Source organism: Triticum dicoccoides, chromosome 7B, assembly GCF_002162155.2.
Source record: "Triticum dicoccoides isolate Atlit2015 ecotype Zavitan chromosome 7B, WEW_v2.0, whole genome shotgun sequence".
In the NCBI taxonomy this organism is placed as follows: domain Eukaryota; kingdom Viridiplantae; phylum Streptophyta; class Magnoliopsida; order Poales; family Poaceae; genus Triticum; species Triticum dicoccoides.
Window position 1 is genome coordinate 649,203,996 of NC_041393.1, and position 11,097 is coordinate 649,215,092.

Sequence of the window (11,097 nt, forward strand, 5' to 3'; positions counted from 1 at the left end):
GGCATGTCCATTCATGTGCCCATGGCATCTCACTGAATCTCAGTCCTAATTTCTCTGGAAAATAGGGGCAGAAACTTTTAATAACCGGGTAAAAACCTCTTTATATTATCAGACAATAATTGCATGACAAAAGAATGGTGCTCGCCAAACACAACACAATGTACCCCTACTACTTACTCTCTTGCACAAAAGAATTGAATAATGAATTAATGTAGAATCCACACGCACACAAGTCTCATCTTCCCCCTCCAAAGGGCCTCATAACTTATCATCACTTTCTTCATCACTTCTTGGCGAGGGCGCTCTTGGCCTTGTGCCGGAAGAGCACCCGCTTCCTCCCGCGGGTCGCGTTCTCCACCGTGATCACCACCTTGCCGGCCTCCGCCGCGCGGAACGAGTTGCGCACCGCCTCCTCGCCGGCGCCCACCTTCCGGCCCTTGCTCACCACGATGGTGTACGCGCCCTCGTCCGCCGGCACGAACTCCTCCGTGTACCTCACCTCCCACCCCAGCACCGTCACGTCCCACGTCAGCGTCGTGTCGCCCTCGGCGGCCTCGATCTCGATGGCCTCGGTGGCGCCCGCCTTGACGACCACCTCGGCGATCTCGGCGTCGTGCTCGCCGGTGAACTCGGCGTCGCCGTCGCGCTTCAGCCCGCCGTACTTCACCGGGATGGCCTCGATGGGGATGTACTTGAGCAGCGTCTCGGTGACCTTGGACGGGCGGGCCACCACCAGCTTGCTCTTGGTCCGCTGCGTCAGGAACGGGAAGAAGACGGTGGTGAAGGCGTAGTAGGAGAACGGCACGTTGATCAGGATCTGCAGCACGACAGGGCCACGAAAATTCAGTCAGATCTCGAAGCAATTTCATGGCATGATTGGGGGGAATGAAATCGAAATGTTTTGGGCACTCACGTTCCTGGCGACGAGCTCCGGGTAGTTGTCCTGGAAGAGGTCGAGCACCTGCTTCATGGCGACACGGAGGTCCTTCCTGGCGGGGCCGGGGGAGCCGCGGAGGTCCGTCACCTGCAGCAGCGACGCGGCGCCGCCGGGGCGGAAGTCGAGCTCGGCCACGTGGCGCTCCATGGCGCGCACCCGCCACCGGAGGAACCGGGCCGGCTTCTTGCCGCCGTCGGTGCCGAGCGCGCTCCTGTACACGGCCTCGTCCGCGAACACGCCCAGCGCGTTGTAGCACACCGGGTGGCCCTCGCGGTCCGCGCCGTCCAGGCGGCACGCGCCCTCCGGGAGCGCGTCGCCCTCGAAGTCGTCGCCGTCGGCCGCGGTGGCGGCCAGGCTCTTCCACTCCCGGCGCCACCGGAGCGTGCGGCGGAGCATGTCGAAGGCGGCGCCCGCCTTGAAGTCGCGCGCGCGGAGGAACTTGAGGAGGACCACGTCCGTCGCCTCGTCGCCCTTGCTCGGCAGCAGCGGCACGCCCCACAGCGCCACGTCCTTGTCGACGGCGACCGCCGGTGCCGCCTTCTCGGCCTCGACGGCGGCGGTCTCCTCCTTCTCCGCGGCCGCCTCGGCCTCCGGCTCTTTCTTTTCTTCAGCCGCCTCCTCCTGCTTCTCCTCGGCCGCCACGGCCTCCTCCTTCTTCTCCCCGGCCGGCTCGGCCACCTCCTCCTTGGCTTCCTCCTCTTTCTTCTCCTCACCGGCTTCCACCTTCTCCTCAGCCACCGCCTCCTCCTTCTTCTCCTCAGCAGCCACCTCCGGCTTCTTCTCGTCGGCCGCCGCCTCCTCCTTCTTCTCCTCGGCCGCCTCGGCCTTCTTCTTCTTCTTGCCCTCCTTCTTCTTACCCTCCTTCTTCTTGGCCTCGACCTTCACCTTCACCTTGCTGCTCCCGTCGTCGAAGTCGAACAGCTTGCCCTCGACGATGGCCTCCTCGACCTTAGCCCGGAGCTCGGCGAGCGCCTTCCGCTCGGCGTCCTTGAGGTCGCCCAGGCGGTTGCTCTCCTCCCTGAACGACATGTTCTTGGCCACGGCCACGGCGGCCGCACCCGCCTCCACCTCCACCTTCGCGCCCACCTCCTTGGCCGGCGCCACCGCCTCCACAGCCCCGCCGGAGACGACCTCCACGCCCATGCCGATCAACAACAGAGGATTTCACAGCACGATTAGAAAAGAAAATCAAAAGGCTGGAGATTCCCGGTGCGGTGCGGTGTCAGAGGCAGGCGATGCAGAGGAGAAGGTGGTGTGTGGAGCGGGGAGGAAGAAGGGAGCGCTATATAGCGGCCACCGCGGCGTCGCAACGGCTACGGGGCGGGGGCCAATGGGGTGGCGCCAGATAGGACGGGGAGCCGTTGGGTCGTCCGTCTTCGCTTTGCTTGCTTTCTGCGGCGCAGAGCCAGGTGGGCCGCGGCCCATGCCAACGGCTACCTCCTTGCTAACCGCTTTTGTTTCTCTCGCGCGGCAGTGCTCTCTCGCCGCTGGACGCTGGCTACAGCCAGTCAGTAGAGAGGCGATGCTAGCCTGTTTTTTTTCCTTTTTCTTTTTATGAGAAAGATGCTAGGCTGTTCTGTTCTGTTCTGTTCCGTCTCTTGTTTGATTGATCCGCTTTTGTTTGTTGGGCCCGTCCCTTTACTTGCTGTTGTTAAATAAATAAATCTGACTGGGTGACTGCCAGCTTGGCGTCTGACCTGACAGCAGGGCGTTCTTGTTCTTGCTTTTTGAGGATATTTCTTGTTCTTGCTAGTCTAGGGGTTATGAAATAAATTTCATAATGCCAATGGGGTTCACGCATTATGAAATTTATGTCATTGCAATTAGCGGCGCCTTGTTTATGGAGTCACAGCTAATTGCAAGCTGGAGAAATGAAATGCATGCAAGGAGGTGGTGCTGGTTTTAATTGAAGTAGTAGGAACAAGTACGCTTTAAAAAAAAATTATTTCGGCGAAGGAACAGGTGCACCCTGTCTGGGTTGGCCTATGATTTGTGGCAGGCGTCCTTTGTCCTGGGCCAAGTCATATGTTCATAGTCTAAGATTACTGTGCATTCAGTGGTGCATTGTCTACCGCCTTTTGCAAGCTGGAGAAATAAAAGAAGCGGTGGTTTTGATACCGACGAACAGAAACACATTTTTTTTAAAAAAAATTATCTTTGGTGAACGAACAAGTACGCATTCGGTTGGCCCATACAGCTGCAGCGGCAGCTCCAGTAGGGTGTACCGCCGTTTGCCAAAAAAGAGACTAGGCTGTACCGTGTAGTACAGCACAGCAAAGCAAAGCAGCCGACTGTTGAGCAAAGCAACAGCCATTGCCGTTGCCAATCAAGCAGAAACAGCCTTGCTTTTGGCCCAGCTGGTTCCCCGTCAGAAACACGCAGCAAGATAGCCTAGCTGTAACGACAAGCCAGCCAACGGCAAGGACACAGGCACGATTGAACGATGCAAAGTTAAGCGGGAAAGAAAATGCTGGTTAATGATCTAATGATCATAGATTTTGGAAGCATTCGTCGTCCCAGCTCAGATCCAGATAGATTTGGTCACCACATGGTCGATGGCATGTGCTGGGCGGTAGGAAGATTCAAAACATGGGCTTCCGATTTGCGAATCATGGGCTTCTGCTGATGCATGCATACTGATACCAAGGACAAATATGTGTCATGGACCTCCAACTGCTACAACCGTCGGAAGGGCATACAAAAATAACCTACTAGCGGTTGAGATGAGCTTTCGCTGCTGACACGACACGACCTCCGCCTGGTGCGACGATTAATTACAATAATATGATCTAGCCTGCTATACACCCCCACACCCCAGCAATGCCATGTGGCCGTCTTAGTAAGGTCAGTAGCCTTCGACCACATTTTTCGCACCAGGAATCAGCTCAAATGGTATGAACGATCAAGTTAGCCAATCTGCCATGAACACACGGCAAACTGTCAACTGCGCCATCCACAGAAGCGACGACCATAATATCTCAACCGCGTCAACTGTCCGGGAGAGCGAGCAGAGTAAATCAGCGCTGGTAACTTGTCGATTTCTGACGAATCTGCTGCTTCACCACCTTTGCTACAATGGCCTCATCGGCTTCCTTGTATTCACCAGTAACCCTGTGGAAGGAAATACAAAGATGATTTGGTTATTAAGTTAGCCATGCAGTTTGAACACAAGGTAAATATCTTCAGGTGAACTACATAAACCATAATTGACCCTTTCTGAAGGCACTTCCGAAATTATGGAACAAAGCAGAAAAAAAAATTCATATGTTCAAATGGTTCTGAAGGGTCATCAAGAAACCTCAGTTTAGAAAATGGTAGAAACAATTAAGTTTTGTGATGAGCATACCGGTCATAGGTCAAGAAAGCATCCCCTATTTGCCCAATCACTTTGTTCCGAACCTTCTTCATACAGACCTATGATTCCCCATCCAACCAGGCAAAACAGATAAGAGTCAGGCACTGGCATTAAAATGAAGCATGTATTGAAAAGGTGCAAACATCAACCTGCACGACATCCACAGGGCCAGCATCTGGATCCCTGTTTCGGTGTATGACGATACCATTATCACATTTGTTTATGAAATGCGCACTTCCACTGATGTCGTACATATTAGGCGGTGCGCCAGTCCAGTTGTGAAGCTTTTCAAAACATTAACACCAAATGAGACCCCGTTGTATAGTGCAATTGTGTGGCAAAGATCAATATGGGATTATGTGAAATTTGATTACCTGCCTAGGGTGCGCAACAAACCATACGTGACATGAATGATGTTGAGCAAAACGCTTAATCTTCGTAAGGATCTGGCTGACATATTCTGTCTCGGTTCTGTTAATAACGTAGCAAAGGAGTTAACTCACCAAAAACAGAAGGGGAACATATGTAGCTGGGTAATAGCAGAGTTATAGTTGACATATGAAACCGCTATCAGTAAACGGCAAAGTCATGCTCATGAGAGGTTTAGGTAATGCTTACTGATTTGAGGGGCGCTGATGGTCAAGCTCATTATAAGGATCAATCACAAGACCACGTACTCCATGTCTTAGAACTGCAGCTTTAGCAAGATTAAGAACCCAATCGATGGATGGAAGGCAATCATCTTCACACCTGATTAAGCAACACATATTCAATGTTAACTTGAAATGTGAACCACCATTTAATACAGGCACATCATCCAAGAGAAATACAACTACTATTCCTTCCCAGTAAAGTGCGCATGAAGAGAAGCCAAGACACACACTGATGCCACCACACACTTCTAAATAGAGCGGTCTTGATGACTGAAAATAAACATTGATAATAGTGGCAGCTACCAGTGTAACCGTAGATGATGAAGATACAAGTGTTGTGACCATATGTTATTGGTTTAGCAGTTTAGCAGGCCTTGGAAGTTCTACAGAGACCTTTCAAGCGGCCACAAGGAAATAATTTTGGTTTTTGTTTCGCTTCATCAACAAGCTATATAGGCAGCACAAGACACAAGTGACTGAGTTTGACTCCAATTGAAAGCGAGATAAATTTTGCTAAAAAGCGAGATAAGTACAAAATTTGAAGCTAAAAAATATTTTATATTCCAAAGTTCATATTGTATTTTTCTAGAAATGGAATTGGAGAATGATAACTACAATGTGTTGCTCCTTTCCATATATAGTACATTTGGATTACAGTGTTTACATGCTTCTTTTTGCTATTTAGTATCAACCAGATCCTTACCAACGTCCTCATATGGAACAAACATATGATGCAATGTATGGTAAGTTTATATAAGTGATCATTTTGTTCTGTGTTTAGTATAGTTCATATCACAAATATATAATTTTATTTTTTAAAACGTTAAAATCAGTATTGGTTAAAACACTTTCAAGGGTGCTTTCTGAAACAGTGCTGCAAGGTGGGGTGGTCGCTTGCCGACCTATTACTTAGGGTGTTCAGTCTCGGGATTGGAATCAACCGACAACCGGGACAAAACTGGCAGATGGAAGGGTGGTGCGTTCAATCTGGTTATATGGACGCACCACAAATAGCAGCTCCAGTTCTAAAATTTACCTAAGGTGGGTTTCATGGGCAGATCCAAACTGTCTTTGAAAACACTGACGACATACCACTATTTAAAACAATGTAACTGAACTTAGTATATACCTAATCAGATGGAATGACTCATTCAACCATTCTTTGCCTTCTTCAAATTCATCTTGACTCATCCGTTCCACAGAGCCCCCATATCTGTAGAAACCAAAACAAGGATTGCTAAACCAACTAGATGTAATCACAAAACCTTCAAAACGACAAGAATAAATAGCAAAGTTCAGAGTGGAATCTATTCCAAAGAATCTTCTGTTGACTCTCTTCCTCAAAAGGAACTGTCCTTTAAAAGGTAGTTGCTTATTCTAGGTATCATATATGAGATCAGACAAACAGAGATACACTTGCAGACTTTTATCCTTACCTAGCATCAAAGAAAGGTTTCTTAATGTGCTTCTCCAATAGTTTCCGGGCATGGTCCCTGACCTAAACACCAAAATCATCGTTATTTCGAGGTGTCGAATGAAATGAAAGGCTAGATAGCATTGATAGTAAACAATGGCTTGCCTTGTTTTCCATCGAGCATAGTACAAATTTCCACCCACACTGATTGTTTATATTACACAGTAATGCATCGATCCACTCACTTTTGCCGGAATTTGGTACTCCTGTTACTATGGTCAATTCCCCAGGAACAACCTGCAGGAAAATAAACAAAATCACATGAGAAATTGTGGGTAATGGCATTGAAGTCTGCAACTATAGCTTCCAATGTGTACAACAGTTCAGGCCATCTTTTTGGGCACGCTAGCCACTGAAGCTGGAATCATATAATTGCTTTCAGCTAGGATCAACAAGTCAGAAAACATGACTACATGCCACGTGTCAACAGCTATTCCAAAAATTGGTTAAATAATCTGGTTTCATGTTGCAGTCAGAAAAGGACCTTCTATGTGCAAATAAAGAAAAGAAAAGAAACTCTTGGCAGGAAGAAATCACCTAGTTGTTTTCAACAAGGAGGGTACATGACTACACAGTATGAAGTTCACTGAAATTGGTTAAATGATCTGATTTCATGGCATATGTCAACAGCCATTGCTGTCATAAAACAAGCTTCTATGTGCAAAAGAAAACAAAGGAACTCTTTAACTTGGCAAGGGACGAAGCGAGCTCGAACCGATCAAAATAGGACGAAGAACAAATAAAAAACACAACTAATAGATACCTTGTAGAGCCCATCCATACATTTCCAACCAGTAGGAATTCCAAGCTCATCCCCATGAATTCCTAGATAATAACTATCGATCTCAGGGAAGAAATCTTTGAAGTTGAATAGACCTCTTATAGGATACAGTTCTGCACCTTCTATAACTTCTTTCAATGCTTGTGGTCCTAAGAACATAAGTACCTGTAGTTGAAAAGGGAGTTACAAGGATCAACTACAGGACGTATAAGAACACCCAAAGTTCCAAAACAAAGCTGTCTAGTTTCATAAAAACAGAGCTAAAGATAATAGGAACTGAACTCAAATGTGGCTATATATTTCAGATGGTTCTTCAGAATGTAGATTAATTGCATACACAAAACCTTACAGGCTTTAATTAAGAACAAGTAGATTACTTTCAGAAAGCATCATAATACGTTAATACTACAATCTAGGATGAGGAAGTTAACATTTAGACTCGATACAAGTAGCATAAGCTTATCGCTAGAGAATCACGTTAGCAGCGGGACATTTTTACACCTCTTACATCAGGAATCTTTCAGCATGAAAGACAAGCAAAACAATGATAGCAATATTATTTATTAGTCAAAGTTGCATATGCATGTCATAAAAACCTCGTTAGCATCTTTGCAAAATTCTGTCTCATTCTTCTTTGGCCATTTGACCCTCCAACACCTGATTGCAACAAATTAAATGTGGCATACGAGTTAAATGAGGACCTGCAGTCATAGGTAATTAAAGTAATTGTGGAGGCTTGTGATTGCAACACAATGGCATACAAACCTTTCTTTACCAAGACGTCGAGCAAGTTCCTCAGCAAGAGCCTGCCCTGGAGGATCAGCATCCGTTGCCAGTATTATCCTAGATGCCTAATATCATATAGCCGAACATATTCAGTACACCAAAACTTCTATCTTAACAATAGAGTTTGCAAATAACTTTTGAAACGAGGAGAATGCGCACCGGGTCAAGATACTCTTTGCAGTTCCACAGATATGAATACTTCTTATCCTAGCTTTACAGGGAACGTAAGAAGATGTTATGTCACAGTTAAGGTTTCCAGTACAGATCAGCTCACATTAAAGGAGCTATACTAATAAATAACAATGGCAAACATAAACTCTAGTGACAAAAACTAGCAGCAGTATCAGAAAATAGTTCTAACATGATCTTTGTCCGGGAGTTTGTTTGATACTTGCGCTGGTGCACCATCTGGCACACTCACACAATTACGATAGCCAGCCTCCTCCATGGAAAGTTTATCAATTTCACCCTCAACCTGCAATGTCAGAAAGGACAACAAGCTAGTAAATACTTTGTGAACTCTCAAGCTCAAATGGATTGGCAACAAAAAATAAATAAGAAAAATGTCGCATGGCTTATGTACAACATACAATGATAATATCGCGTGCTTGCTTTATGTCATCCAGACCATACAAAATTTTCTCTGTGTTCGCCTCCTGTTAAGAAGAAAAAGTGTGAATAATATTCATAGAAATATAACTTAAGCATGCAACCTAAAAAGGAACAGCAGAACAAACCTGTGAAAATTTCTTAGAGACTTCCCTGTATTTGCAGCCAACAAGGACTTTATCACGTCTATATGTAAAAGCAATAACAATCTGCAAACGAAATACCATATTTGTGAATCCCAATGCATGTTTTTCCATAGTAAAAATGCATCAACAGTACAGTCATACCTTGTTATTCCTTTTACGTTGCGATACGTTGTTCCTTCGAAGTGTTTTTGCTGATATCATTCTTTCTGAAAAGTATGTCACGAGCTGCAAGAGATAACCATCTTACAGAATACCCATGTGCAAAAGTTTTTGCCAGCATACAACAAAGAATGCAAAGGAGAACTATGAAGATGGTTTCAGTATCATTTGAAGAATATACCAATCAAAAACGTCTACTTGATAATACTTCCATTACCTCATCACAAAGAGGCTCGAGACGCAGGTCCTCTTCACGAAGTTTTCTGATAACCTTGGCTGGCTGATTTGCTTTAACTTCCTGGTCACTTTCATTTTCATTTCCCGGGTCCTTCTTTGCTTGGTACGCCTTCGAAACTCCATCAGGCTGCAGATGCAAGACAGAACAATAGTGGTATCAAGATGCTATATTACTTTCAGTTTTCTTTAAGTTGTTGGTAAACTCACCTGGGTATAGCCTTTCCATCCACAATTTGCTCTAAAACAAGTCCAGTTTCCATGTGTACTGAAGAAACAGCATAGAACAGAGATCAGATAACCTACTGTACATATACCTTAAGACAACTAACAAGCTCAAATGTGCTGTACATAAAAACTCACCCATCTTCCCGGATGAAGACGCTGAGGCTTCGTTCCTCGGTTGAGCCCCCTTTGCACTAGTTAACAGAAGGGAAATCATACTTAACCATTTGCTGTTTGATAGAATATAAAGTACAACGGACCACCAAAATAGCATATATTAATCTGTATCATATACAGATGAACATGTTTGTAAGCTGGTCATCAAATTGATCATAATGTGCAGCCACTTCACTCTTCAAGAACGCTCTTTTTGTGGAAGGCATGCTCGTTAATACATACTTCCAATGTGCACAATATGTGAAACAGAAATAAGCTAACTACCGATCAAAACAAATTATGGCTGTGAATTCTTTATGTACTCAATCCAGACAAAGTAGCCCTTAGCTTACTTACTTACTTACCAAGCCTTGGGCAAATCGTAGAAAAGAATAGCAAATGGAAACAGCGATTCTTGGTATCAGAAAAGGCATACCTGTGGGCAAATCGTCCTTTGAAAAGTGCCAAGCCTCCATTGGCTCATATCTATCCCTTCCTTTTTCATCTTCTCAACTACCTGCCCTAGCCGTTCTTCACAAGCCCTTCTCTCCTCCATCGAACGAACTGTTATCCAAGAATAACAGCACATCAGTAAAAACAACAAGGATTCTACATCCAGTTATTACGAAGCATTAGCAAACCACTGAAATGCGACAAAACAGCAGCTATGCGAAAAAGCAGGTACGCCGGATTATTCGCAACCGAGAGAGCTCAAATTCCGTAAAACACTTTTTCTAGGCCACTAACTAAGATTTTTTTCGAGCACGATCTCCATTGATATCATAAGAACGCAGGCTTGAGAACCATCTATCTTACAGGCCAAAACAATAAGAAATGTAAGGTGCTACTGAAATTTCACTAAGCACTGAACCAGCAGTGCTCGCTCGGCGCCAGAGCCCCCAGTTGCACGCGGTGCGTGGTATCGAAAGAGGAAGGAACCCCTGCCTGCGCCACAACGCAGAACCAACGAGTCTCTCAGAGTAGTGGGACGAGCATTACCATTCCTGGAGCGCGGGACCGCGGGGGCGGCGGCGGGCACGGCCTCGGCGGGGGCGGTCCCGAAGCAGCAGGCGAGCTCGGGCCGCCGGGGGAGGCGGGTCCGGGCGGGGAAGGAGTGGAGCAGGCGGACGCGGTGGCCCCCCGCGGCCGCGAAGGCGGCGGGGAAGCGGCGGCGCGCGGCGAGGAGGCCCGAGCCCCCGGCGCCCGCGGAGGTGGAGGCGGCCATGAGGAGCAGCGACTGGAGGGACGGCCGCGGCGGCATGGCGGGGCGGAGTGGCGGGCTAGGGTTTCGGGGCCCGGGGCATGGGCCGGGGGAAGGGGGCGGAGGGGAAGGGGGTCGGAGGTCTTGGGGAGGAAGAAAAGAGAGGCGATGAGAGGAGGAGCAGGGGATTTTTGGATTGGATAGGAGGAGGGCGAGGGAGGGGTTTAGGGTTTCACACGCCGGCCGCCCGGCCGCGTGTTCCCCGGCGTGTGCTTACACATGGGTCCCACTGTCCAGGGACTTGGGAACCGAACCGTAGGATGCGAGAGCTTTCCAAATGGTTTATGCTTTTCTTCTCCTTCTTTGTTTGAAAAGTACTAC

General features: G+C 47.3%; 2 protein-coding genes across 3 annotated transcripts; both read right to left on the bottom strand.

The window, feature by feature from the left end:
• Window positions 1–75: 75 nt before the first annotated feature.
• Window positions 76–2,207, bottom strand: LOC119338028 (patellin-4). Its single transcript, XM_037610316.1, has 2 exons — window positions 914–2,207; window positions 76–817 (listed from the first exon to the last, which is right to left on the bottom strand). The coding sequence occupies exons 1-2, from the start codon at window positions 2,078–2,080 to the stop codon at window positions 284–286; spliced, it is 1,701 nt and encodes a 566-aa protein (XP_037466213.1). The 5' UTR covers window positions 2,081–2,207; the 3' UTR covers window positions 76–283.
• Window positions 2,208–3,538: 1,331 nt separating this feature from the next.
• LOC119337357 (twinkle homolog protein, chloroplastic/mitochondrial-like) lies at window positions 3,539–10,791 on the bottom strand. Of its 2 annotated transcripts, XM_037609474.1 has the most exons (22): window positions 10,515–10,791; window positions 9,952–10,079; window positions 9,498–9,553; window positions 9,345–9,402; window positions 9,118–9,264; window positions 8,883–8,966; window positions 8,724–8,804; window positions 8,577–8,642; window positions 8,348–8,461; window positions 8,146–8,193; window positions 7,966–8,051; window positions 7,797–7,857; window positions 7,320–7,365; window positions 7,183–7,244; window positions 6,525–6,656; window positions 6,382–6,443; window positions 6,075–6,158; window positions 4,911–5,042; window positions 4,667–4,763; window positions 4,442–4,576; window positions 4,284–4,351; window positions 3,539–4,048 (listed from the first exon to the last, which is right to left on the bottom strand). In XM_037609474.1, exons 1-22 carry the CDS (start codon window positions 10,774–10,776, stop codon window positions 3,955–3,957), a joined length of 2,103 nt encoding a protein of 700 aa, XP_037465371.1. In that variant the 5' UTR covers window positions 10,777–10,791; the 3' UTR covers window positions 3,539–3,954. The 2 variants fall into 2 exon arrangements, with proteins under 2 accessions (XP_037465371.1, XP_037465370.1); XM_037609473.1 differs by having other exon boundaries at window positions 7,183–7,365.
• Between the last annotated feature and the right edge of the window lie 306 nt (window positions 10,792–11,097).